Source organism: Lissotriton helveticus, chromosome 8 (genome assembly GCF_964261635.1).
Source record: "Lissotriton helveticus chromosome 8, aLisHel1.1, whole genome shotgun sequence".
In the NCBI taxonomy this organism is placed as follows: domain Eukaryota; kingdom Metazoa; phylum Chordata; class Amphibia; order Caudata; family Salamandridae; genus Lissotriton; species Lissotriton helveticus.
Genome location: NC_136069.1, coordinates 1,580,268,466 through 1,580,295,814, shown reverse-complemented (window position 1 = coordinate 1,580,295,814; position 27,349 = coordinate 1,580,268,466). Strand labels below are relative to the sequence as shown.

The following is a 27,349-nucleotide window of genomic DNA, read 5'->3' as shown; positions in this document are numbered from 1 at the left end:
CTCATTCTCTGGTACAAAGTATATTGCTTCTTGCAAGTATCCTTGCAGTTATCTGTCTGTTTCCTTATGGTACTGAAAGAAGTGGGACATAATTATATTTACTCTGGTCCCTATTCACTCTCTGACACACTTGGAGATTTGGAATACATTGATTTTACTTTCTTCCCTACCAGTTTTCAAATTCTAAAAATAAAAAAGTAAAATGTGTTTATATTCATTGTAATACACCTGACTCAGTACAAATGCTTCCCTACTAACATATACCATGCTAACCTCTCACATGTTTTTTCCCATTATAGAATTACACTCAATGTATCTGCATCCCTGGTTCTGGAAGAGAAGGATCTGCTCAACCAGGATCATGCAGCACTGGCTGCTACCATATGCTCGTGCCCTTTGTGGTATTGTCCTGCATTGTTGCATTTCTTGCAAGCTCTACCCAAACACCATCTTTCATCCTCATCCTAAGGTACTAAGCAGTGCTTGTTGTGGCTCACATTGTAAATTAAAAAATAACTCTTCGGTTCCTAGAAGATCGATGAGATCAGCATCAGCCTAGATCAATCAGATCATCAGCATCTGCACCCTTGATGAAAATTACACATTTTAGGAAAATGTGCTTGGGTAAAAGATCCATTTCTAAAAACCTAAAGAACACAATAGAACTCCATCTGTGGTCAAGGACAGTTTGCTGAAATGATGGAAAACACATCTTTGTCTTAATTATATGCATACATTTCTTCCCTAAATCATATTTATGAGGGCCCTGCAATATCAATTTGGTGGCCCATAAACAGTAAAGAATCTATAAGGCTACAAGAACTTCAAAAAAGATTTTAACTTCTAACATACTATTCTTTGTTATGTTGAAGATGTCGAGCTCTTCCTGGCTGGCTTACAGCACAACAGTAAAAAAATCATTATTTTAGATACTAATACATTTAAACTGCTATCAGTCTGATAAATGATATGTCTCAATGTTTCTACTAGTTTATGTCTAAAGGCCACATACATTCCATAGCGTGTCACTTCGTTTTGGTAAATGAATATATGTATTGACGTTATTTGATCTCTACAAACAATGTAGAGATTTTTCACCTCGGAGATCAATATTTCTCCTTGGAAGGAGGAGGCAAGTATGGTGAATGCAGGGCCTGCCTTGGGCATCTGCGAGCTGGGCCCTGGCACGGGGCACCAATATTCCAAGGGATGCAGCAGGGAGCTGCCTGACTTAATGTTATGCAAACAGCAGCTCGTCCATCCCACTTGATATCAATCGGGTCCATTAAAGACTTTGTGAACAGCCCATAATGTACCTCAGTGTAATTTTTAGCACCCATCAACTCTCCCCTCCCTGGCTTCCCCACACCTCCAGCCATAACACTGCTACAACCCCTCAACAGCAAACAGTACATTTTCCTTCCGTCCTAGACGCTGTCACAGTCCCTGCTGTATTGTAGTACATGTGAAAGAAATGTGTATTGAATTTCCTTTAAGTTTCATGTGCATCACTCACAGAGCTTTCTGGAGTATGGGATACAAGTACATTCAGGATCAAAATCATAGTTAAACTCCTGCCAGATGTCATAGGGCCAGATGTGCAAAGGTGTTGTGCAATTTTGCAAAATTCACTCTTCTTGAGGAGCTAGAGGACTATCCTGACTCACTTTGAATCACAATTAGATGGAATAGGAAAGAGATATGTCCCTCCTTTCTGCAATTCGGCATATAGTGTATCAATCTTCTGTACCTCTAGTTGTGGTCACAAACTATTGTTCCATTACAGACACCCTGTCTTGGGTAGTCACTGATTCACAAAGGAAAACCTGTCAGAATTGTGACGTGTAGCCCTGGAGGAACAGAAAGTGGTCCAGGGCACCTCTGCATGTTTTGGCTGATGCATTCCCCAAAATGTCAAGATTAAAAAAAAATAGCATCTACCGCCTTGTGGTCCGGGCAGTGTTTCCCCCCCAAAAATTATTTAGGCATCCAGGTAATGTGAACGCAGTAATGGTGGGCTGCTGTCCCTCACTGGTTTCCAACTCTGCACGTTTGCAGCTCTTCATTTGCAGGAGGTGAGGGGGAAGCGGGGACGACAAATTGCCACCTGTCTCATCAATTTTAATGTTATATTAATTCACTGAAAAAACCATAGGTTTCACACCAGTTATAGTTAGCTGAACATTTTACTCATACAAAACCATTGAAATTCCCACGTTATAGTTAGTTGGACTCACTATAACTCACGCGCCCGCAATCCACTGCTGATGATGTCACATATTACATCATTCATGACATGGCCAGTGACATCACTGATGACATCACTGATGACATCTCAAATGACATCAATGATGACATCTCAAATTACATCACTGATGACATCACTGATGACATCATCCAGTGAATGTGTGTTTCTGAAAAGTAAAAAGTATGTTTTATATATTGAAGAATGAGTGGATGTATGAGTGTCTGGATGAAGGATTTAGTAGGTGCGTGACTGACTGTATGAGTGAGTGATTAAATGTGTCTTACTGAATGCATTGTTTAGTGACTAAACTGTCTGAATGTGTGCATCAGTATGTCTGTAGTTGTGTAAGCTGTTGCATGTGCTGATCAGTAGCTATATGAGTGGCTATATGGGTTATTGATTGGTTGTCCAAGTATTTGTATGTGAGGGTGAGTGTGTGTGTGGGTGGCTGGGAGGTGTGTGACTCTGTGCATATATGTGTGAGCAGTTGATTAACTTGGTATATGGGTTCAAAAGTGCACGTGGAAAGAGCTGTATGGGTGGTTGACTGTCTGCATGGGTGTATTGGTGAGTGAATGGCTATCTCAGTGCTCCATGTCCAAGTAGGTACATATGTAAAACACAGTGCATGTGAGAGTTGGCATATATAAATGACTATACATGAGAGCCTGTGATTGCATAAGTGACTGTATGGATCAATGTGTAATTGTATCAGTGATTGTAAAAGAGAGTAAGTATGTGTTAGTATATGTTTGAATACGTAAGGTTTAGTGTGTATAACTGTGTAGTTGAGGAAATGGGAGTGTGATTGATTCTTTGCATAACTGACTAGGTGTGTGAGTAACTCTGTGGATGAGTGTCAGCGTGTGAGTGTCTGTATAGGTGTATTAGTGGATATGATAGTGTTCTATTGATGAGTGACTGTATGTATGAGCGATTGTATGGGTGAATGAGTGGATGTGTGTGTAGACCTAGAAATCAGTGAGTGCGTATGTAGTTACTGGTATTGGTGTGTCAATAATTTCAGGAATGGTACTTTGTATTTAACACTGGATGTATCAAAGGTTAGATTAGAGTGTGAGGAGGTGCATCGTATTATCACATGGATGATGTCATCAGTGATGTAATCAGTGATGTCATTTGAGATGTCGTCAGTGATGTCATCAGTGATGTCACTGACCATGTCATGAATGATGTAATATGTGACATCATCAGCAGTGGATTGCGGGCGCGCAAGTTATAGTGAGTCCAACTAACTATAACGTGGGAATTTCAATGGTTTTGTATGAGTAAAATGTTCAGCTAACTATAACTGGTGTGAAACCTATGGTTTTTTCAGTGAATTTGAAAGGTTTTTTAAATGCAAATTCCTAACTATAACGAGTGTGAAACCTATGTTTTTTTTCAGTGAATTTCAAAGGTTTTTTAAATGCTAATTCCTAACTATAACGATTGTGAAACCTATGGTTTTTTCAGTGAATTTCAAAGGTTTTTTAAATGCTAATTCCTAACTATAACCTTTGTGAAACCTATGGTTTTTTCAGTGAATTTCATAGTTTTTTTAAAAGTTAATTTGTATATCGACTTTTTTACCTACGATTTTTTTTTATTAGCTGTTTTTTATAACTATTAATTATATATATATGTATTTTTTAATTATTTGTTTACTGTATTTTTCTTTTTTTTTAATCAATTTTTCCTGGTGCGCTCAGGGTGCACGCACCGGTAAGCTTACCTGTAGCATTTTGACTTGGAGCGCTCAGGGTGCACGCACCAGTAAGCTCTCCCGAGAGCGCAGCAAGAGCGCTCTTTCTGCGTTCGTAAAAAAAAATATGTATGAGAACTAAATAATAATGCAAGACATTCAGTACCATACTCATAAAAGCAGTATTTTTGATTTTTCGAATGAAAATGATTTTGCATTTCCGTAAAGCTACCAAATTGTCACTCAGGCGCGCTGCGTAAGCGCCCCCGGAAGCGCCTATGTTCGCGCCGCGTAAGCGCTCCCGGAAGCGCTCCGGTGCGCGCAGCGTAAGCGTGTCAAGTCATGTGACCTTAAAATTACTCTTCATTGGTTGTTAACAGTTTTTTTTTACAAGTAATGAAAACCCCACCCTTTTCCTTCACCACTTCTTTCACTTTGGTGAGAGCAAGACCTCTTTTTTTCTGTGCTAAGAATTTCTGGATAGAATGGCAGCCAGAGCATCCAGCAGCATTGAGGAGTCAGATGATTTCCTTGATGAAGAGCCTCCTCAGCCGAAGGTGAAAGAAAATTTAATTTGGAAGTTCTTTGACATACCTGAGGGACATAAAAAAGTAAATGCTCCAAAGGTGGAGTGTAAGATCTGCCATACTGTACTTTCCAGAGGAGACCCCACAAGGAAGTACAGTTTTGGTAATTCAACCATGATTCATCACGTCCAGAGGAGGCACCCCCAGAACTATGCCCGGGAGAGTGTCAGGGCTCTGGCACGAGAGGCTCCTAGAGATGGTGCCTCTACTTCAACTGGAGGAGCAACTGCATCGGTGAGGGGGCGACCAGAGCAGCTGATCCCAAATATTCAGCCGTTTTTTAATGAGGCCTCCGTCAAATGCAAACATTGTGATGCACTACTTTGTTACAGGGAACAAAGTATTATGATCATTACTCGAGCAAAAGAGAACCACCGCTGCTGTCCCCAACCCTAATTTAGATATTTTTTTTCTGTTGAGCAGTTTGCCATTCCCTGTTTTTGTTGAAAAAAAAGAAAGAAAAAGTTCTTTTCAGAACTATCTCCAATTCTCAAAAAAGTGCTGTATTCTTAAAAAAATGAAAAAGAGTAACTGAAGTGGAGTGCAGTGAGAGAGGAGAGGAAAATGAGTGAGAAAGCAAAGAAAGGGACGACAGGGGAAGGGAAGTGAAGTAGGGGGACTGAAAGAAGGTGAGTGTGGGGAAGGAGAGTGAACATGGGGAATGAGGATAAGTGAAGAAAATGTAGTAAAGGAACGGGGGTGTGGAAGGGTAAGAAAAGAGCAGTGATGTTTAGGAAAGAGTGGAGATACAGACTGGATAAAGACAAGTGAGTGTGAGACAAGGTGAGTAAGGGAGTGAAGAGACAGAGAAAGTGAAAGAAAAAGTGAGAGTAGAAGACTCATGCGACACTTTTACGCCGCCGGTGCGTCACTTTTTGTGATGCACCAGCAGTGTAAAAAATGCACCTTGTTGAGTCATATTCACAAAGTGACGCATCTAGGTCGATGCGTCACTTTGTAAACCCCTGCACCACATTATACCTGCGCCAGGTGTAATGTATGCAAAGGGAGCGCATTGACGCAAGGAAGGGTCGTAGAAGTGACGCAGTGAAATCTATGAGATTTCACTGCGTCACTTTTAGGACGCCGTTGCGTCAAAATCTTGCGCCTGTCTCACAGTAGGCGTAAGACTGACTCAGGCCCTTTCACATGGGGCTGGCCCCATGTGAAAGGATGCATTGCTGGAGTTGCGTCACTTTTGTGACACACTCCAGCAATGCATCACTTTTGTGTTTACAGATACGTCAGAAATACTGATGTATCTGTAACTCCTTGCGAAAGTGGAGATAGAGACTGGATAAAGACACGTGAGTGTGAGACAAGGTGAGTAAGGGAGTGAAGAGACAGAGAAAGTGAAAGAAAAAGTGAGAGTAGAAGACTGAAGGCCTCATTTATGAGGCCCTGCGTCACTTTTACGCCGCCGGTGCGTCACTTTTTATGACGCACCAGTGGTGTAAAAAATGCACCTTGTTGAGTCATATTTACAAAGTGACGCATCTAGGTAGATGCGTCACTTTGTAAACCCCTGGCCACATTATACCTGCGCCAGGTGTAATGTATGCAAAAGGGGCGTATTGACGCAAGGAAGGGTCGTAGAAGTGACGCAGTGAAATCTATGAGATTTCACTGCGTCACTTTTAGGACGCCGTTGCGTCAAAATCTTGCGCCTGCCTCACAGCAGGCATAAGACTGACGCAGGCCCTTTCATATGGGGCTGGCTTCATGTGAAAGGATGCATTGCTGGAGCTGCGTCACTTTTGTGACACACTCCAGCAATGCATCACTTTTGCGCTTACAGATACGTCAGAAATACTGACGTATCTGTAACTCCTTGCGAGAGTGGAGATAGAGACTGGATAAAGACAAGTGAGTGTGAGACAAGGTGAGTAAGGGAGTGAAGAGACAGAGAAAGTGAAAGAAAAAGTGAGAGTAGAAGACTGAAGGCCTCATTTATAAGGCCATGCGTCACTTTTACGCCGCCGGTGCGTCACTTTTTATGACGCACCAGTGGTGTAAAAAATGCACCTTGTTGAGTCATATTTACAAAATGACGCATCTAGGTAGATGCGTCACTTTGTAAACCCCTGCGCCACATTATACCTGCACCAGGTGTAATGTATGCAAAGGGGGTGTATTGACGAAAGGAAGGGTCGTAGAAGTGACGCAGTGAAATCTATGAGATTTCACTGCGTCACTTTTAGGACGCCGTTGCGTCAAAATCTTGCGCCTGCCTCACAGCAGGCATAAGACTGATGCAGGCCCTTTCACATGGGGCTGGCCTCATGTGAAAGGATGCATTGCTGGAGTTGCGTCACTTTTCTGACACACTCCAGCAATGCATCACTTTTGCGCTTACAGATACGTCAGAAATACTGACGTATCTGTAACTCCTTGCGAGAGTGGAGATACAGACTGGATAAAGGCAAGTGAGTGTGAGATAAGGTGAGTAAGGGAGTGAAGAGACAGACAAAGTGAAAGAAAAAGTGAGAGTAGAAGACTGAAGGCCTCATTTATGAGGCCATGCGTCACTTTTACGCCGCCGGTGCGTCACTTTTTGTGACGCACCAGTGGTGTAAAAAATGCACCTTGTTGAGTCATATTTACAAAGTGATGCATCTAGGTAGATGCGTCACTTTGTAAACCCCTGCGCCACATTATACCTGCGCCAGGTGTAAAGTATGCAAAGGGGGCGTATTGACGCAGGGAAGGGTCATAGAAGTGACGCAGTGAAATCTATGAGATTTCACTGCGTCACTTTTAGGACTCCGTTGCATCAAAATCTTGCGCCTGACTCACAGCTGGCGTAATACTGAAGCAGGCCCTTTCACATGGGGCTGGCCCCAGGTGAAAGGATGCATTGCTGGAGTTGCGTCACTTTTGTGACACACTCCAGCAATGCATCACTTTATAATATAGGTTTCAAAGGAGGTGAGTGTTTCAGTATGGCTGAGTTATAGGCAGTGAGCGTGACAGAAGAGGAGTGAGAGACTAAGGGGACGGAGAGAATGAGACTAACAGAAAGAGAATGAGGGAAGGGGAGTGTAGAACAGAGAGGACAGAGGAAGAAAGAGAAGGAGTTAATGAAGTGGAGTAACAAACTGCACATTTGAATTGGTTGTACTTTTGAACACTTTGAAAGTCACATAACATTCACCCATCCCCCCAGTGCTCATTCCCCTGTTACCATGGTAACTCCCTCCTCACCCAGCACACAGTTCAGAAGTGCATCATACTATGTTGCAAAAAAATGCAGCAAGGGTGTATGACCACTCAATGTACCAGCTAATCATGTGCAGTGTTTCTTGAAATGACTTCTTTCAAAAAACAAAAGCATGCACCCTAGTTTTCAGTGGAGAATGTTAAGAAAGCACCAATCATTTTTTGTTTTTCAAATGCACTGAATCTCAACCACTTTTTTACATAACTCCTACTTTCAAACTGCCATTTCATTTCCACAACTCATCTGACTAGAAGCACATCTACTTTCAAGATGCCAAAAGTCTGGTTTGTGGGTCATAGCTTTGTCCACTGGAGTCACAAATATGCAGCTAACAGATGTATTTACAACCTTGATTTACCAAATGTGGACATTGTATGGATTGTACAGAGAGGATTGAGGAGTCACCAATTGATACCATTGGTAAAATCCTTTATGCATTTACCACACCCTGAACTTATAATCGTGCACTGTGGTGGCAATGACTTGGGACTTTGACTGGGGTAGGTCTGGAAATGCTTTTAAAGGACATCTTTGGGCAATTGATGTCACTTTTTCCAAAAACTGCCTTGTTATTTTCTAATATATGCCAAAGGCGGAAATGGAACTGGTCCAACCAATTTTGTCCACAGATTGAGAAAGCAAGGAAACATGTGAATAAATCTGTTTCTGCTTACCTCAGAGACTATGGTATGGGTTCCATTTACCACAACAACTTGCGTTACAACATGCAAGACATCTATAGGACAGATGGTGTGCATTTTACAGATGAGGGGAATAGAGTTTTCCTCTTGAATATAAGACTCTGCATTGGTACCTACTTGTAGGTACAAAAACACCCACATAACACAACAGCTCTTTTCAGAGCTACCCTACCTCTAAGCACTCTAAATTATTTTTTTACTATAATTTTTTACACTGTTTTTCCCTGTGGTGCGCTCAGGGTGCGCGTACCGGTGCGCGCACCTGGGAACGCACCCAGCGCTTAGCCCACGAAAATTTAAAAAAAAAAAGTTTTTTTGCCCTTCAGGGTCCTTCTAGACCCCCCTCAGAAAACCTTTCTTTTTCACCTCTTGTGTCTCGATTCTACCGAGACACAAGATGGCGGACTCTCCGGACTGTTTAGAATGTTGACAGACACCCGACAGCCAATCAGCTTTCCGCTCGCGCACTCCCGTAGCGCGCCGGGTGTGCTCCCCGGTATGCGCACCTGTGAGCGCTCGGAGAGCGCCTATAGATATATATGTGTTTTTGAAGTTAATTTTCAAAAAAACCACTGGAGCAATTTTCACCAAATATAGCAAAGGCACATCTGCGTACCAGTCCCTACAATTTTGCCAAGTTTGGCGTAGTTCCATTCAGCGGTTCGGGCTGTAGACTTGTCAGATCGTCCTATGGAAATTAACATGGGGAAAACACGTTTTGGGACCCCCCTTTTTTCCCAGCCCCCACTCCACGAATCCCCCCCAAACTTCCAGGGAAGGAGCGGAGCGGAGCTGGCCAAGATTTTGGAAAATTACACGCAAATTCCTCAACCGGCGCCAGAGTTATTCCCAATAGAATGTTGCGGATTTCCTATGGTAGCCAATCCTAACTATAACTACCTACTGGCGACCGCCAGTAGGTAATAATATTATTTTGTAAACTGTGAATATAGAATTTTAAATGCGTCTGATTAGTAGTACTTCCGGTAATGGCTGTTATCTGACAAAAGTGGTGGGGCAACACAGGGGGTCCGCACACAATAACAATAAAGAGAAATATGCAGTTACCTGCTACTCGCCACCTCAGTGCTCTTCTGCCGCTAAGCACAGACTCCCAAACTCCCCTATGACCAGCAATTTGCTGCTCTCATGCTGGTAATGCCAGCTTGAGGGAAACGCCGAGATTGGCCTGAGTGGGCTGATTTTGTACTCCCAGAGAGACTTGGAGCCTTTGCCTGCTGTCCTCCCAACCTGGCAATGCAACTGAGGTTGGAGAGATCACAGTGCGCATGTCAGTTTGGCCGTCCTAAGACAGCTGGCCAAACTGACATGCGCACTTGCAGCAGTGCCTTCTACTCCTCTTTCAGTGCTCTCGTCATGACGGCTCCACCCCTAAGACTTGGCTCCTGAAGAAAAATAAGATGATAATAAAATATGTTTATTATAATTTTATTTTCATGTTTGCATGTTAGCAGCTGCTGGCAGGTGGGAGGGACTCCCCTTCACCATAACCGAGAAGTACCTCAATTGCATCTCTTAGTGAAGCCCAGTCCACAAATGGTGAGTCCATGCAGAATACTCACATACTAGTTGGAGGAAGGCTTTGTACATCTGGCCCTTACGGCCCACGTTCTTTCAGAACTGGTGGAACTGATATCAGCGCCAGGATACCCGCTGGGTGACAGCTGCGCTTAATAAGCATTAAAATACATACATACATACATACATACATACCAAAAAGCCAAAGTTTGTAGGTCTCACCTTTCCAATAGAACATCTTACTGTATGGACAACTGTCTCAGAAGCTTTAGTGGAGACTAGCTGTTATTCAGGAAGGCAGGAGAACTTCTCCAAATGGCTCTTGGTGAAGCACAGTATTTACACATCCCTTCACAAACGTATGCTTGCTTCTTTGCCTCTGTCATCACCAGCCACTTTAGCATTCATTCCCCTCTCAGGAAGCAGTCATGCTGCGTGTCATGGCGCAAATCATATTATACTGGACACCACAGTAAGGAGATGTAATACATATTAAAAAATACTTTGCCGCACATAGCTGTGCCATCCTCTGCCTGAATAGTTAAAGTAGAAGTTAAACTTCCTGGTTCAAACACTGAGCCTCCTTTTACATCTTCCTGCAGCTGCCACCACCCCATTCACTAGGCTGACCTCCTGGGCAGTCACTGCTCCACCAGGGAAGGTCTGGCTTGAAACACACAATAGGACTCCTCCCAACCGTTAGTCAGATCTAAAAGTATATTTTGACTTTACACAAAATCTACATATTCATAATGAGTGTGCAAAAATTAAAAAGGTCATAGGTTAAATCAGGGCTGTTCAGCATGGGTCCAGGATTGCTGGCACCATGCCACATTTCCAGGATATCCTCATAAGATTAATTTACATGTGGTGAATGTAAAGGCAGCTCCTTGATGTAGCCACATGGAGCTGGCCTTCCTGGGCCTAAATTGGGCTTCTCTTGGTTAGGTATTGCAATGGCCTGATTAGGCGGGCACTAGTAAAATTTGAAGAGGATGCAGCGTTACGAGCAAACTTGCTTTGGCAGAGGGTTGGCGAAATATATCACCATTAAGCTAAAACGAGATAAACAATGCCTTTTTGTGGTGCACATTTGCTTGATTATTGTGTATACTGCTATTAAGGGTAAATGTGGCGGAATACATTGGTAGACATGCAACTTACTTCCTGTGACACTTTCAGAAGTTACTCAAGCCCGTTCATTTTGTCCTCTAGGCGCTTTATTTAGTGCGATGAAGTAACAACAAGAGAGAGAGGAACAGACCGTAGTACTTGTCCTTTTCCAAAGACATATATATTAGAACAACATGGACAAGACATCCAACAGGTACAGGTCAAGGATGATCCCCTATCACCTGGTCGTTGGATGCTAACAACAAGGTTTCTTGGGAAAGTGACAGTGCTATGTGTAGTGAATTATGTGCTAAAAATGCCTATAGGAAATGCCCTTTTAAAAAGTTTTAATGGAAGGGTCCTATGGCATGAGTAAAAACATAGGCGGGATATAATTGGAGTAAAAATGTGCCGCTATATCCCTTTTAGGAAGTGTAGGTCTACTAGTTTCAACCTTCTACAATACTCGTGAGGCTTTCTTCAGGACCATAAGTGTGAGTGGCCAAAAATATTGGACTGGCCACTGTGGTGTATAGTTATATCACCCTAAAGTGCGCAGTGTATGTAGTGGATCAGCATACTCACAGATCCTGCACGTAAAGTATCTGAAAAGAAAACAATAAATGCCAAGCATATCATCATAATCAGAATCGCTTATATAGTGCATGTGGAAAGCAAACAATGTCCAGATGGTGATACCTGCTTCTTTCATACATCATGCATGTCCGGGGTGGGTGTGGCATGCATGGAAATGCTGTAAAAAACCCTGCGTGGCTACAAGGTGCCAAGGTGTGGTATTACGAGCTTATAATGATTGTTACGTGCTCTTATTGTGTCTAGAACTATCGCTATGGCACATCCTGTGTTTTGATAATGATATATTAAAATATTAAAAAATTCTGTCAGAAAAGTCGCACGTGGTTTATGATTGAGAATCCATTCTACATGTGCAGAGACAAACAGGACAAAAAACAATAAACATAGAAGAGAGACGCTCACATTATCTTTACGAGTGTCTAGATACATGGATCCTGTCACACGTAGAAGTGCTAGGGGACCCTGTGAATAAGTTTAAAAATGAAGTTCTTAGTAGTCATTTGGTTAGGCGACGGAGAAATACCGAGGTTCTGGGGCCTAGAATAGATACAAGCCGCCCGGAAATGTGGTAAATTACTCACGTTTGTCACCTCTAGCGGCACTTCGTAACCTAGTTCGTGGATCAGGACCCAAAGATTTATGGGTCACGGGTGCTGCTTCCAAATGAAAGGCTGAGGGGACACGTCATCGCGTGTGTGCGAGACACGTAGATTCAAACAACTAGACCGCTAACTAGGAGGGACGTGGCGGCTCGGGGAGGAAAGGAAGGAACAGCGCATGCGTGAATGAATCGCTGAAGCTTTATTGGGTCACTTGATGGGCACAAGCGTAGGGAACAAGCTAATAGGAGTTCTCAAAAATGACTTAATGTGTGGGAAATAGTCACAATTTATAAAAGAGCTGCTCACGAGTGCCCAATTTATTGGTTGGAATTTGTTACAATCCCAATATCTGTCCGTAGTCATTATCAAAGGCGCTGGGAAATAGTTAAGGGGGTGGCATAAGTAAGGAGGTGGTGTAAGACCTAACGCGAATAAGCTGGAAACGGCTCAGTTTCCCTAAATGGGGCACCACGTCTACATAAATAAGTAAACTCCTCAATTCTTAGCCAGAGCTGTACATAATTCCTGGCGATGTCGTTAAAGTGTCTTTCTCACCAGTGGTATGGCTATAAAAGATCGCAAAAATTAGTGGGTAGCGATAGTCTTGCCAGTTGGTCTGAGAGTGACCATCTAGTGGGTGTAAAGATGACACGCCAAAGGGAGGCGTGATCCTGATACACATTACAGAAGATGGAACACAGTTATCTACAGTCGGTTATAGAGCAGAAAGGTGCCCAATTAGCATGGTTAGGGTCTTTATATAGAGTTCCAGGGGACATTGTCGTTGAGGCCTGTAACATTGGTCTAGAGTCTTAACACCCAACGTTGTTCTTTCTTCAAGAGAGCATTTTGTAAGTTGTATCTGTTGCTCTCTAGTTGCTCTATGACTACCCATGTCATATCATTTGGGGTGTGACCTGTAGTGAGGAAGTGATCAGTTAATTTAGTGGTGTTGCGCTTGCACCGGATATTGCTCCTATGCTCGCAGATCCTGGTTTTCACTTTCCTGGAAGTCATGCCAATGTATCTTAAACTACATGGACATGTGATCATGTGATCATGTAAACAACATTAGCTGAATTACAGTTTGTGTGTTAGCGGCTCTGCCATGTTTTACCCGGTTCAACATTCAAGTTCTTCGTTGTCTTTGTCAAATGGCACATGCTGCAATTTCCACAGGCGAAGTGACCAGTGATGTTTGGGAGACCCCAGGAGTTAAGGACTGTGTTATCTCTGGTGATATTCTGTCTGGGGTCGCGTGGCTACCAAACCGTCTCGTAGATTTTGCGATCCTTTGTAGGAAAATAAGGGTTTTTCCCATTGTAGCTTTCCTGATGTCAATATCCTCCAATTGGTCTGGATGATTTTGGCTACCTTTGTCGAAATAGAGTTGTACGTTGTTACACTTGTGAACCGGGTAAAACATGGCACATCCGCAAACACACAAACTGTAATTCAGCTAATGTTGTTTACATGATCACATGTCATTGTAGTTTAAGATACATTGGCATGACTTCCAGGAAAGTGAAAACCAGGATCTGCGAGCATAGGAGCAATATCCTGTGCAAGCGCAACACCACTAACTTAACTGATCACTTCCTCACTACAGGTCACACCCCAAATGATATGACATGGGTAGTCATAGAGCAACTAGAGAGCAACAGATACAACTTACAAAATGCTCTCTTGGAGAAAGAACATCGGTGGGTGTAAAGACTCCAGACCAATGTTACAGGCCTCAACGACAATGTCCCCTGGAACTCTATACAAAGACCCTAACCATGCTTATTGGGCACCTTTCTGCTTTATAACCGACTGTAGATAACTGTGTTCCATCTTCTGAAATGTGTATCAGGATCACGCCCCCCTTTGGTGCGTCATCTTTACACCCGCTAGATGGTCACTCTCAGACCAACTGGCAAGACTATCGCTACCCACTAATTTTTGCGATCTTTTATAGCCATACCACTGGTGAGAGGGACACTTTAACGACATCGCCAGGAATTATGTACAGCTCTGGCTAAGAATGGAGGAGTTTACTTATTTATGTAGACCTGGTGCCCCATTTAGGGAAACCAAGCCCTTTCCAGCTTATTCGCGTTTGGTCGCTTACTTATGCCACCCCTTAACTATTTCTCAGCGCCTTTGGTATTGACTACGGACAGATATTGGGATTGTAACAAATTCCAACCAACAAATTGGGCACTCATGAGCAGCACTTTTATTAATTGTGACCATTTCCCACACATTAAGTCATTTTTGAGCACTCCTATTAGCTTGTTCCCCATGCTTGTGCCCATCAAGTGACCCAATAAAACTTCAGCACTTCATTCACGCATGCGCTGTTCCTTCCTTTCTTCCCCGAGCCGCCATGTCTCTCCTAGTTAGCGGTCTGGTTGTTTGAATCTACGTGTCTTACGCACACATGATGACACGGCCCCGCAGCCTTTCATTTGGAAGCAGCACTCGCCACTCATTAATCTTCGGGTCCTGATCCACGAACTAGGTTACGAAGTGCCGCTAGAAGTGACAAACGTGAGTAATTTATCACATTTCCCGGGCAGCTTGTACCTATTCTAGGCCCCAGAACCTCAGTATTTCTCTATCGCCTAACCAAATGACTACTAAGAACTTAATTTTTAAACATGTTCACAGGGTCCCCTAGCACTTCTACGTGTGACAGGATCCATGTATCCAGACACTCGTAAAGATAATGTGAGCGTCTCTCTTCTATGTTTAGTGTTGTTTGTCCTGTTTGTCTCTGCACATGTAGAATGGATTCTCAATCATAAACCACGCGCCTCTTTTCTGACAGAATTTTTAATATTTTAATATATCATTCCCAAATACAGGATGTGCCATAGCGATAGTTCTAGACACAATAAGAGCATGTAACAATCATTATAATCTCGTAATACCACACCTTGGCACATTGTAGCCACGCAAGTTTTTTTACAGCGTTTCCATGCATGCCCCACCCACCCTGGACATGCATGATGTATGAAAGAAGCAGGTATCACCATCTGGACATTGTTCGCTTTCCACATGCACTATATAAGCGATTATGATTATGATGATATGCTTGGCATTTACTGTTTTCTTTTCAGATACTTTACGTGCAGGATCTGTGAGTATGCTGATCCACTACATACACAGCGCGCTTTAGGGTGCGCGCTGATATAACTATACACCACAGTGGCCAGTCCAATATTTTTGGCCACTCGCACTTATGGTCCTGAAGAAAGCCTCACGAGTATCGTAGAAGGCTGAAACTAGTAGACCTAAACTTCCTAAAAGGGATATAGAGGCACATTTTGACCTCAATTATATCCCGCCTATGTTTTTACTCATGCCATAGGACCCTTCCATTAAAACTTTTTAAAAGGGCATTTCCTATAGGCATTTTTAGCACTAATTCACTACACATAGCACTGTCACTTTCACAAGAAATCCCGCTCCGCTGTAGACAGGCGTTGCAGCACAGCTGGATTGCACTCGGTGATCCAGCTGGGCCCCGATGATGAAGCATGCCACCTACCAGGTAGGTGGGTGAGGGGTTTCTTAACAACAACAACCTGTTGTTAGTATCCATCGACCAGGTGATAGGGGATCATCCTTGACCTGTAACTGCTGGAGGCTTTATTTAGTGCGCCATGCCCTGTAGCTTGAGTCTAACTTGTATATGGCAATCAGTATCAAGTCGCAATTTACTGCACAGCTCCAATTTTTCCTTTAAAACTATTCTTCGGATCATAATACTTCTGTAACATTAGCCTGTTTTTGTCATGAGGTGAACCCAAAGCTTGGTGTAAATTACAGTATGTCACATCAAATGTAGTTGTATTTCTATTTTAGCAATAAATGTGGTTCTCATGCTACAATTTATAGGTTTCTTGTCTGGAACAAGTTCATTTTTTCTGATACAATGATTGTTTGCTTCCTTCTCACAGGAGTGTGGAGCAGGAACATAAATCATTAGCCATTGGAATACAGAATATGTTGCTGAGAGTTTTGGGTACGTTTTGTTGTAAAAGTACATTAACATAAATAATTTGTTTTGTTTTATGAGCCCTCGTTTCATGTGAAGTGAAAGTGTTTGAAACTTGGACCAAAAGTAATATAAAATGTGCAGCATTCTCACCTGCTCACAACAGTGTGGTAGAAATATATCTGTCTGTACACAACCAGTGAATGAATGCCACCTTAATAATGTTCTAACAATATTGCACACATCTCTATGGGCCAGTTTACCCAGCACACAACCCAGGGCAAGCAAACAGTTTACATTGATCTTTGTGGTCCAGAACGTGCCATGTATTTGTATATTTCTTCCCACACCAGGATTGAGTGTTGTGAAAACTTTGCTAAGATCAGTACAAGGCATGCTTTGGAATTTTGCAGAGGTACTTAATTCTCTGCTGTGGACAAGGGAATTGACAAACATTCTTTCAAATCTAAGGACCTGATTTTAACAAGTTTCTCGTTGTTTCCAAATTATTATGTTGGATTCACATCACCTTTCTCTTCATATTTGAACGCCTCTTTCTTAATTGAATGTGCAATTGAAGAAAGCTTAAAAAAGAGACAGGGAAAATGGTCACAGGAGACCAGAAGAAGTACAAGTGCTCATTAAAAAAGTGATTTCCCATTAGTGACCACACTATGCACGTTTACAAGCAGTAAACATGCCCATGTATCAGGCAGGCTTGCCAGCAGTAATGTAAAAAAACCTTTGCCAATTCGGGGTGCCTTGGCATGGGTAATAAGTAGCAGCCTTAGCTGCTGTGGTCCTGGCATTAAGGTAATAATGTTATTAATGTCCCCTATGCCAAATAAATTATCAATCAAGAGCAGATTTATATATTTTGGGGAACTATAACCATTTTTCACCAGCGTATGAGTTATACAAAATAGACACATTTTTGCCTCTAATACACTCTTTTCAATCTTGGTAGACATATTAATTGGTGCAAGCAAATGTTTCTGGTTTACTAGGCTGGACTGCACACAAGAGAGCTACTTAAGGGAAGCTGGAGAGCTACCAATAGCTCATGAGCTACTTCTTGGAGAAGCCTGTACTAAAGTAAGGCAATTTTGGATGTACATATGAAATAGTCTCCTCCTTGGTGTAATTGTATGTATGTGTGTGGTATTTGCTTAGCCTGAACCAAGCAGGGAGGCAGTGGGAGCGGACGCTGGCCTGTACTGTTTATCTGAATACATTTTTTGACTAGGAGAGACTTCACTTTATTTATGCGGGCAAGCTGGGACTTTGTGGCATATTTGTTGCTGGAATGGTGTGTGCCACACTTTCCTACTGTCTCTCATTACCTAGTACCAACAGTCCAATCCTTTGGAATTTTTAGGTTGAACAGGGAATCTAGGGGGGGGCAGTTTATGTAAGACTGTGGCTGAGGTGACATTAAAAGCACCTCTTCTTATCCCCACAACATGGTGGTGAAGATTTCAACATCAGCAGCATGAAAACATTCTGATTATTTTAGTCACTGTTAGGATTGCACCTGCAGACTGGAAAACGAAGGCTTTTGATCATCAAGGAGACACGGGCAGTCCTTCAGGGAATTGTCTATGTCTATCTCCACCCTTTCAACTCAGCAAGTTATTTGGAGTAATTTTGTTTGAAGAGCCTGTTATATGATTTTTTTTTGTTGTAGAGTTTTATATAGCGCGAACTAGACCCGAACCGAATCAGGTATCAGAGCTCTTTACATAGCACAAGTTACGTTTTTTTGTTGTTTTTTTTTACATGAGAACACACACTTTCATTTTTAGGCACGGGGAGATTAAATGATTTGCCCAGAATCACAGGAGGTTTTGGCGTCGTTACCGAGACTCGAACCCAGATCCCCAGGTCCGAGGTCGAGCGCCTTAGCCGTTAGGCTCCTCTTCCCAAAGGGATTCAAAAGGGTTCTGCAGTCGGTCGATTGGGGTGGCTTCCATCAACAAATGTTTGATACACACAAGGCATGCTCTGCCTTTTGTAGCAATACAGATGTCTGCGACTTCAATGTCATTTTCTTTGAAGGTGGTAGTGTTACAAATGTCCATTCTGTGGTGCTGCGTTCCAGAGAATCACTCTGTTCTTAGTCATCAAAACGTTCTAGAAGTCGCGAATGAGATTGACTGACAAGGTGTAAACCGAATTTTCTGAACATTGCAGCACATTCAGAATTGGCTGAAAAATTAACAGTGAGGTGCATCAGAGTTAACTTATCAGAAGGGAACTGTTTAAAAGAAAAAGGCTAGGTACTGTGTATTAAGTTGTTCAAGTTGTCTCATTAGTGTACTGTGCTTGTCAGTAGTTATGCTTCAGTGATAACCATGTCATGTATCCCTAATGAAAATAATGTTATCTTTCTTTGCTTTTCTGATAATGTATCAGGAAGAGCTCATCATATATCACATTAGAGTTAGTGCTTGTTAGTGGTTATACTTAGGTGATAAACACACCTTTGAGGTAACAGAAACCATTTCCCATTAGAAATTTCTTTTTTTTGTGTCTGTTTGTTAACTTCCCTGGAGCACAACAAATTACTACATGGATTTAAAGTGCTTATGCTTAGATATTTATCAGTGATGTGCACTCATTGTTTCCTTTTTTATCTGAAGAACAGAAATGAATTCTAAAATATTTTGGCTGTTCTCTGTAAAAATGGTTAAGTTGTTAATTGAGCATTATTTATTGACTCATTTCAAGAATTTCAAGAATTAGTATTTGTTTGTAGGTTTTTGTGGGACAACAGATTTGCAACAATTATGCAGATCATGACGTCAACTGTGTTTTTTCTTAGTCTACTAGGGGAGCTACTAATGATGTGGTCTAAATGGAAAAAAAAGTGTTTTTAATCATGCAAGGGCTTATGGGAAAAACATTAGCGCTTAAAGGAAATGGTCTGTAAACGCTTAGAGCTATTAGTGAACAGGAACAATTCTGTGTTAGGTTGAACTAAGGCTAAAATGTAGGTAAGGTAGGCATATATGCTCTGCTAAGAAAACTGAACAATCACAGAACAGGAGCAAATCGTACACTTCAGAAAAGATTTTTCCACAGTAAAGTAGCAAGGGCCAGATGCATCAAGCTAAATTGCGAGCACAAACGCTGAAATTCGCAGAATTTCAGTGTTTGCGATCACAATTTAGCTGTGTGCAATGTAGGAAAGAAAAACTTACTCGCAAAATAAGGAATCGCAACATATGCGATTCTTTATTTTGCACAAGCATTATGGCCCACATGCATCAAAGCAAAAACCGTTGGCAAACGGGCAGATTCTCAGAATCTGCCCCCTTGCAACCGGTATTTTTGCATTTGGGATGCATCATCCCAAATGCAAAAATCGCAATTTAAGTAATCTCTAAATTGGGATTACTTAAATTGCCATTACATTTAAGGAATTCCAAATTGAGATTCCTTAAATGCAATGCATTAAAGTAAAAAAACTAGCGATTTCGCAAATAGGAGGAGCAAATTACCATGAAGTTCAACTTCATGGTAATTTGCAAAACTTTGAAAAATGCACTAAAGTGGGGCACGTGTGTGTGCAAGATGTATTCAAATGTAGATTTCAGTGGTGCAACAGGGTGTCCTTTTGATGTCCTTTTGACACCCTGGCATCCTTGAAATGCATTCTCAATTTGCGATTCTCTAATTGAGAATCGCAAATTGAGAATGTCTTCCCATTCATTCCTATGAGCCTCTAGGCCCATATGAATGCAGGGTGAGGTATTATTTAATTGCGACTGGCAATTTGCGAGTCGCAATTAAGGAATGTTAAGAAATCGCTCTTTTTTTAGCGATTTCTACATGCATAGCCTTTTGCTATTGTGATATAGCTGTAAGGAATCGCAAATTACCAACAACTTCAAGTTGGTGGTAATTTGCTATTACCTTGAAAAATGCACTTTTTAGTATTTTTCAAAGTGCCTTGTGGCGCACATACATACCCTTAGTGCATGTATGTGCGCCACATGTGCACACATGTACATTTCAGGGGTGCAACAGGGTGTCCTTTAGGAACCCTTGCACCCTTGAAATTGCATGCGCAATTTCCGAGTACCTGTTGGGAACTTGCAAATTGTGCACACAATTCTTATTCATTCCTATGGGCCTCGTGGCCCATAGAAATGAATGGGAAGCCATTCCTCATTCCTTATTCCTTATTTGCGACTCACAATTTGCGACGCACAAATAAGGAATGTGTTGGAATCACAAAATATTAGCAGGGTCCTACAGACATTGCATTTTGCGAGTCTATAATAGGGAATTGGTAAAATTCGCTATTACAGACAAGCAAAATGTAATGTTGATACATTTGTCCCCAAATAGTTTAACTGAAACATGAAGCTGTACAGGAAGGTCAGAGTGTAGATAGGAAACGAGCAGAAGCAGAATGCAGAGGATGGATTGAAACATGAGTTAAGAACATGGATGATAAATAAACTCACATTTATGTACTTTACATTATAGTTAGGTTATATATTAAAATATTTAATACATACTACTATATATTTGTATTAAAAATCGTTATTCATGTCTTCTTTTTTGATATTAGTGTGAAAATATATTTTGTTTCTATATTTTTGTACTCCTCTTCATATGCATGGGAAAACAATATTTTTGTGAATTATATTTTTGCACGATATTTATGTCTCATGATATTTATGTTCTCTATATTATGTCAATGAACTCAAACGAGCTGCAGCTTATAATGATATTTCATTGTGCGCTGACAATGCAGCAATTCATGTGTTAAAATACAATTAAAGAAAAATTGGTATGAAGGCAACCAATGAATTTTTTAAATGTGAACAAGTTATTGAGTTATTTGTCCTAGGTGTCCAGTTTTCTGAAATATCCTGTGCTCCCTCATTACCTGCTGACCCAGAGCTGAAACAGTGCAGCCATTCACCATGGCAAGCGAAAGAAAATTGGTACTTATCCCCTCTCTGCTGGCCCATTTCTCAAAAAACTTTCAGCAAATGAATCTAAATTTTGTCTCATCTGCCGAAGGGATGACATAGGACAAATACAGGCAAAAAATGCTGGTGGGTCTCTCAGCGTGCCTGGGACCCCCCCCCATCTGATATTTGTCCTCAAAACAAAATTAACCTAGATGTCTAGCGGGTTTTCTAGCCCACTTGGTCCCTGAGTGGGGCAGTAATACATTTGGGCCCCTTCTGGGATGATGTGCAGCTTTTGCCCTCAAAACAATATTTTCGTATGATTTTTTTGGTGTTTTATGGGCTTTGTACTTTCCGCCCAGAGTGGGGGATTTGGAGGTAACCCATCTCCAATCTCACCTCTCCTCTGGTAAATGATTGGGTTTGAAATGCTGCTGTGTGCAATTAGGGGTGGGGCATAGCCCAATTACAGGGTGGGCTCTCCACCTCACCCCCTTTTTTTTGTTTTATTTTTCATGGTGTCTAGTGGGCTTTCTGCCCCGGGTGAGAGACCATGTGGACAATTTGTGACAGTAAATGCAATGAAAATGTACATTAGATTATCAAGCATTCTACTTTTGAGCCCTACAGAATTAGTGTTTCTCCATGTAGGAAAGTCTCTCCCTGTAAATCCCCTAAAAAATGTAGTTCTTGGAAAGTGTACGTGCTTATTCCAATTTACTTTGTCGTAGGCAAATGTGCGTGGCGTGGAAAACAAATTTGGAAAGGTATTTATGAAGCCTCAGTTATGTCTGAGAGTTTGGCTTTTCTTTTCCGGTGGTATCCTTCCCCTCCCCAAAAACACCAGTGCAAACTTAACACTCTGGAAAGCTTTCATAGTGGTCGGTCACTTAAAATTAGCTCACAATACCAAAGCTCCCATACAAAGGAAAGCAGTGTGTTTGTAAGATATCACTGTGCAGTGCATTGAATGCATTGCTGTGGTGATGTCACGAGGGCCTGACAGAACAGACCATAGGTATCCTGGAACAAACCTGGCTCAGATAGGACATGCTGTCTCTTTCTGGACCCTCACTTGATTGGAAAATTACAAGCCTTTCAATAGACCTGTGCAAAGGTTTTGTATCTTCTCCTGTCTGATCCTTGGGTGACTTTTGAGCAAAGTCTGTGGTGGCTGTCTGTTAAGAGGAATGGGCCCAAGTACTCACTGGTCACTGAGAGAAGTATTCTGTAATTCAAGTAAGTTGCTGATGAAAACCTGTTCTGTGGAGCTGCTGCTCAAGAACTCCTATTGTGGTTTTGAAATGTTGATTGCACAGCGGTTTACTGGCCAGACAATAGCGGGAAACATCCTTTACCACGCGGATTTTACTCCGCGTGGCCTTTACAACGCTTCCCTTACAACGCAAGTCGTTACCACGACTTGCGCTGGAGGGCGCTAAAGGATTAAAAATAGTAAATTTACTATCCCAACACCTTCCCTAGTGTCCACGGGGACTGGTGTTAGAATAGTAAATTATACTATTCGAAATCCGCGCCCCCAACGCAAGTCGTGGTAACGACTTGCGTTGTAAGGGACGCGGTGTAAAGGGATGCGTTGTGATGGTACGCGTCGTACCGTCATACATCCGTCAATAGCACATCTGACCCAAATGGCAGGAAAGAACAATCTGAGATGGAGCCAATCTCCCATTGCGTTGTGAGTTTTAGAGGAGGGACCAAAGTAGCAGTGAAACCGATAGCAGTTCTTCGAGGAAAAACAAGTTGTGTTTTTGCAATTATAGTTGGCAGATACTGCACAGCATGTGAGACTGCAGCACTACAAGTCCATTTGGGCTACCTCCCATGTTCCATAAAATGGGTTGTAATACCTCTCTGCCCTGCTATAATGGCAGCCCTATGCTTGCTTCTTTTGATTTCAGTTTCTGATAAAGCCTTCAGAAAAGAAAATGCTCATACATATAACTTATTAATTTATAGGCATATTTTCATTGTACATCTCATTTCCATTCATGAACTTTAAACATCATAACTATTCCTTTAGTCCAAATACTTCAAAAGATCAGAAAGTTATTTTGGACAGAAATGCCCTTCATCATGGGTATAGTTTCAGAGACAATGATTTCAAACAGACATACTACAGTACAAGCAAGAGGAACTGACATTAATTTGTAACAACAATTTTAAGCAGAGGTTTATTTAAACCTGGAGAAGAGCTACAAAGTAACTTGCCAAGAGCATTTGTGTTGGAAGCTGTAGGTAACATGCGAGATGTGAAGTTGTAATTCTAGCATGTGAAACACGAATCTCTACCCATCTCTGGTCTCTGACCTTGTCATTAAGAGAAACACCAGAATGTTGTACTCATTTGTACGGTGACTTAGGAGCTACCCACTTGTGCTGCAAATATGGAAGATTGATGAAAACGAGTTAAACCAATGTATATTGCTAGGGCAAATGTAATTAACAATATGTGGAAAATATATATAAAATTAAACTATTACCTGACATGGACAGCCTCTTCAGTTGAACCAGTCAAAAAGTTTCACTAAAAACTAAAACCAATTTCCTGAAATTTATGAAGCCTCCACTTGGTTCCTTACAAACGTTGATTTTAACATGGAAAAATCTAAATAATCTATAAATACAGGATGAATATTTTGTAAACAAATAATATAATGTGCAGAAACATAAGAAATAAGGCATTACCATGATGTCATTGAGTCCCTCGGGATGTGCTGCATCCAATTTTCTTATCCAAAGTATATCCCTTTGTATTGAATGCTCATTTTCTGTGGCTGATACTGTTCTTGGGTCTTGAATTCTCAGCTGTCTGATGTTATGTCTCAGTTCATTGAAATCTACTGCTACATTTTATTTTGGATTGTTGGCACAAATGTTAATGTTATGCTCTGTAAGACTCAATTTGATTTTTCTCCCAGTGTTCTCCATGTATTGAAGCCCACATGGGCATCAGAGTGTGCACATGAAATTTGAGGCATCATAGGCTGGGACATTCTGAAGGTTTTTTCCATTATGTGGATGGTTTGCACGTTCTCCTCTGACAGTACTGATGCAGTTTATGCAGTTTAGACACTGGTGTGTTCATACCCTCTTTGTTTTAAGTACATCTATTATATCTTTTCTTTGGTCACCAATTTTTAGTTTGGTATTTTGGAGCATTAATATGCAAAGACAAGTTTGTGATTGTAAAGTCTTTTAAATTCTCCTCCCACTGTAGAATTTACTCGTCTTTTATTTAAAATTCTTTTAATATAGTTGCTAACTGTCAAGAATTTAGAAACAAAGGTGAACTGTGTTTTGTCTGCTTTGTTTTCTTTTTCAATAAATCTGTATTCTTTGTTACTAATCTTTTTGGTTCTGTTTGTTCACAGAGTTTAATAAAAATATATTTTCTTTTCAGCCTTTTTGCCTTGTCCTGTATTGTATGGCTGTGTCATCGATAGCACTTGTCTATTATGGGAAAGAAAATGTGACAATAATGCATCGTGTCAATATTATGATAACACACTCCTCCGAAAAAGGTACATCGTCTTTCAATCATCTGTCAATATTCTGATTCTGTCAGTAGCTTTTATTAACGTAGGACTAACTGAAAAGACGGATAGGAATTCTGAGACCAAGTCATAAAGGGAGACAGGCATGTATTCCTGACCTGAAGGGGCACACACGAAAATGTGCATATATAATTTCCACATTCAGAAATATTACTGGTAAAGACCATTTTCACATCCAAAAACCTTTTTTTGTTCTTAAGAACAGCGTTTTTCCCCTCCCACTGCAACATACCACATTTTGGGGTACGCCTCCCTATTCCTACCTAAAAAACAGACTAAATTCTACTCTTAACAGTAGTAGATGTCTGCCTGATCGTAGGGTGTAAATGTCCCTCCCTGCCAAAGGTACGTAAATACCCACAGACTTGTGTTTTGTGGTTGTTCGCCTAATTTTGACAGGTTTCACTCTAACATGCCCACAATTCAAGTCTGTGAGTAGACCTGACCCCTAAATCTCTTCAGTTTTAAAACTCACGCTTTCTGCCTGCTTGGTATTGATTTTTTCCATAAATTAAGGTTTTTCACAACTACGTCCTACGTAGACGTGCAAATGCATTTTAAGACTACAAAAGAGCTCCGGATTCTGAAACCTTCTGTTAAAATGAATTTCTTTTAACTTAGCAATTTACTGTCAGTTTTAATTAGCCCAGATATGTTATTCGGAAATGACAGCTACATTATATGGGCTTGTATGATGTAGAGCGATGTGCCCTTATGTCATTCAATATTGTTGCACTTTTGACCATGCTGAATAGAGAGGCATCAGAAAATGTTTCCAATGCAGCAGCATTGTTTAATTGTTTAGGCAGAGATTTAATTATAGTATCTCAGCATCATGTAAGTTGGTCAAAGGTGAGGCTGGAATTTAAACAAACACACAATATATATATATCCATAGGGGAAACATTCAAATATCAGTTATAAATCAAGATATTGTCACATCCGTGATCGTTAGTATTCTCATACAGGGAAGCCCCAAATTTTGTAACAATTGTTATTTATTTTCAAAAGTTCTTTTTTTGTTTTGTGTATCATGAAAAGCAGCATACATACTACTGATATTTTACAATCCTTTTACTGTAGTATCTTGAACACCTTTTGCTTATAAAGATATGCACAACTAAACACCATATAATCAGAAATCAAACAAAACATTGTATATAAATCATGTTCTGTGTAAACATTACATTCATATAAACAAAAAAGTGTTCTTTCGTCGACGTTTCGGTCCCACGTCGGTCTACAAGATCCACGAGACCATCATCAGGACGGTATCAGTTGCATATCCAAATCTAATATAAAATACATAAATATGCTCAAAAAAACCCTGTATATACATGTAGGTATTGGCCGCTCCACACCTAAGACAACAGTAATGATCCATTTAACCCAGTGAAAAAAGTCTTAAAACATCCCACCACTCACAAGTGTACCAAAATACCACAACAAATAAATACACCAATATTAAAACTCACTTAATAACTACTCACTTAGGGCCAGATGTAGGAGCCAAAATACCGGTCGGTAACGGCCGATTTCGGCCGTTACCGACCGGTATCTATGAATTGGCATGTAGGGGGCATGTCATTTACAGAATCGGTAAATTTACCGATTCGGTAAATATACAGAATCTGTAAAATACCGAATCTGTAAATTTACCGATTCTGTAAATGAGATGTAGGTGGCACTTCACAGAGTGCCACAGGCCCCAAGAGTCGGTATTTTACCACCCAATCCTATTGGGTGGTAAAATACCGAATTCAGGTGTGCATGCACATCTGTGCATGCACACCTGTGCCATGTGACACACAGACATGCCCTTAGGGCCTGTATGTGTGCCACATGTCACACATGCCTGTATTTGGGGTGCTAGAGGGTGTCAAAGTGACACCCCCCCTGCACCCTTGCTGGATTCGGTATTTACTTTCCCATTGATTCCTATGGGCTTCACAGCCCATAGGAATCAATGGGCAATACCGAATCGGTAAATACCGATTGTTTCCGATTCGGTAATTCAAATTTAGAATTTACCTACATCTCCCACCTTCTAATTTACCGATTCATAAATACCGAATCGGTAAAATTCGGTATTTAAGAATCGGTAAATTAGAATTACCTACATCTGGCCCTTAATCACCATATTAGATATGGCTATCCCAGTAGTAATTTTATATGGACTGCTCCAATCCTATCTAATGAGACATAAAGGGAGCCAGATGTTAATATCCCAACAGGCTCCAAATGTCTGAAAACACATCCATGCATATACATACCTGCACATCTAATACTTACATCGTTTTTTCTAAATGAAGCCAAAAAGACAAAAAAGACAAATCTAAAAAGAAAAGCAAAAGAGTGACTAAATTAGTCCAACGTCCTATCGAAAAACACCATTGCCTCCACCATAACGCGCACTTCGTCAAGTCCTACTCACCAATCACAAGTATAATTCAGCGTCTATATCGCCTGATGAGGCTCTAGTTTAGAACGATCTATCTACCATCAAGAAAGCCGTAATCTCGCATTTGAAGTTTTTAGAA

At 41.2% G+C, this 27,349-nt stretch overlaps 1 protein-coding gene across 1 annotated transcript in view; it reads left to right on the top strand.

Annotated features, from left to right (window-relative positions):
* Positions 1–27,349, top strand: part of LOC144773949 (solute carrier organic anion transporter family member 2B1-like) — a 560,363-nt gene that overhangs the window by 505,993 nt on the left and 27,021 nt on the right. Inside the window, exons 11-13 of the mRNA XM_078659003.1 lie at positions 300–469; positions 16,263–16,327; positions 24,656–24,776. Coding sequence (XP_078515129.1) covers positions 300–469; positions 16,263–16,327; positions 24,656–24,776 — 356 coding nt within the window. The remainder of the gene's footprint in view (positions 1–299; positions 470–16,262; positions 16,328–24,655; positions 24,777–27,349) is intronic.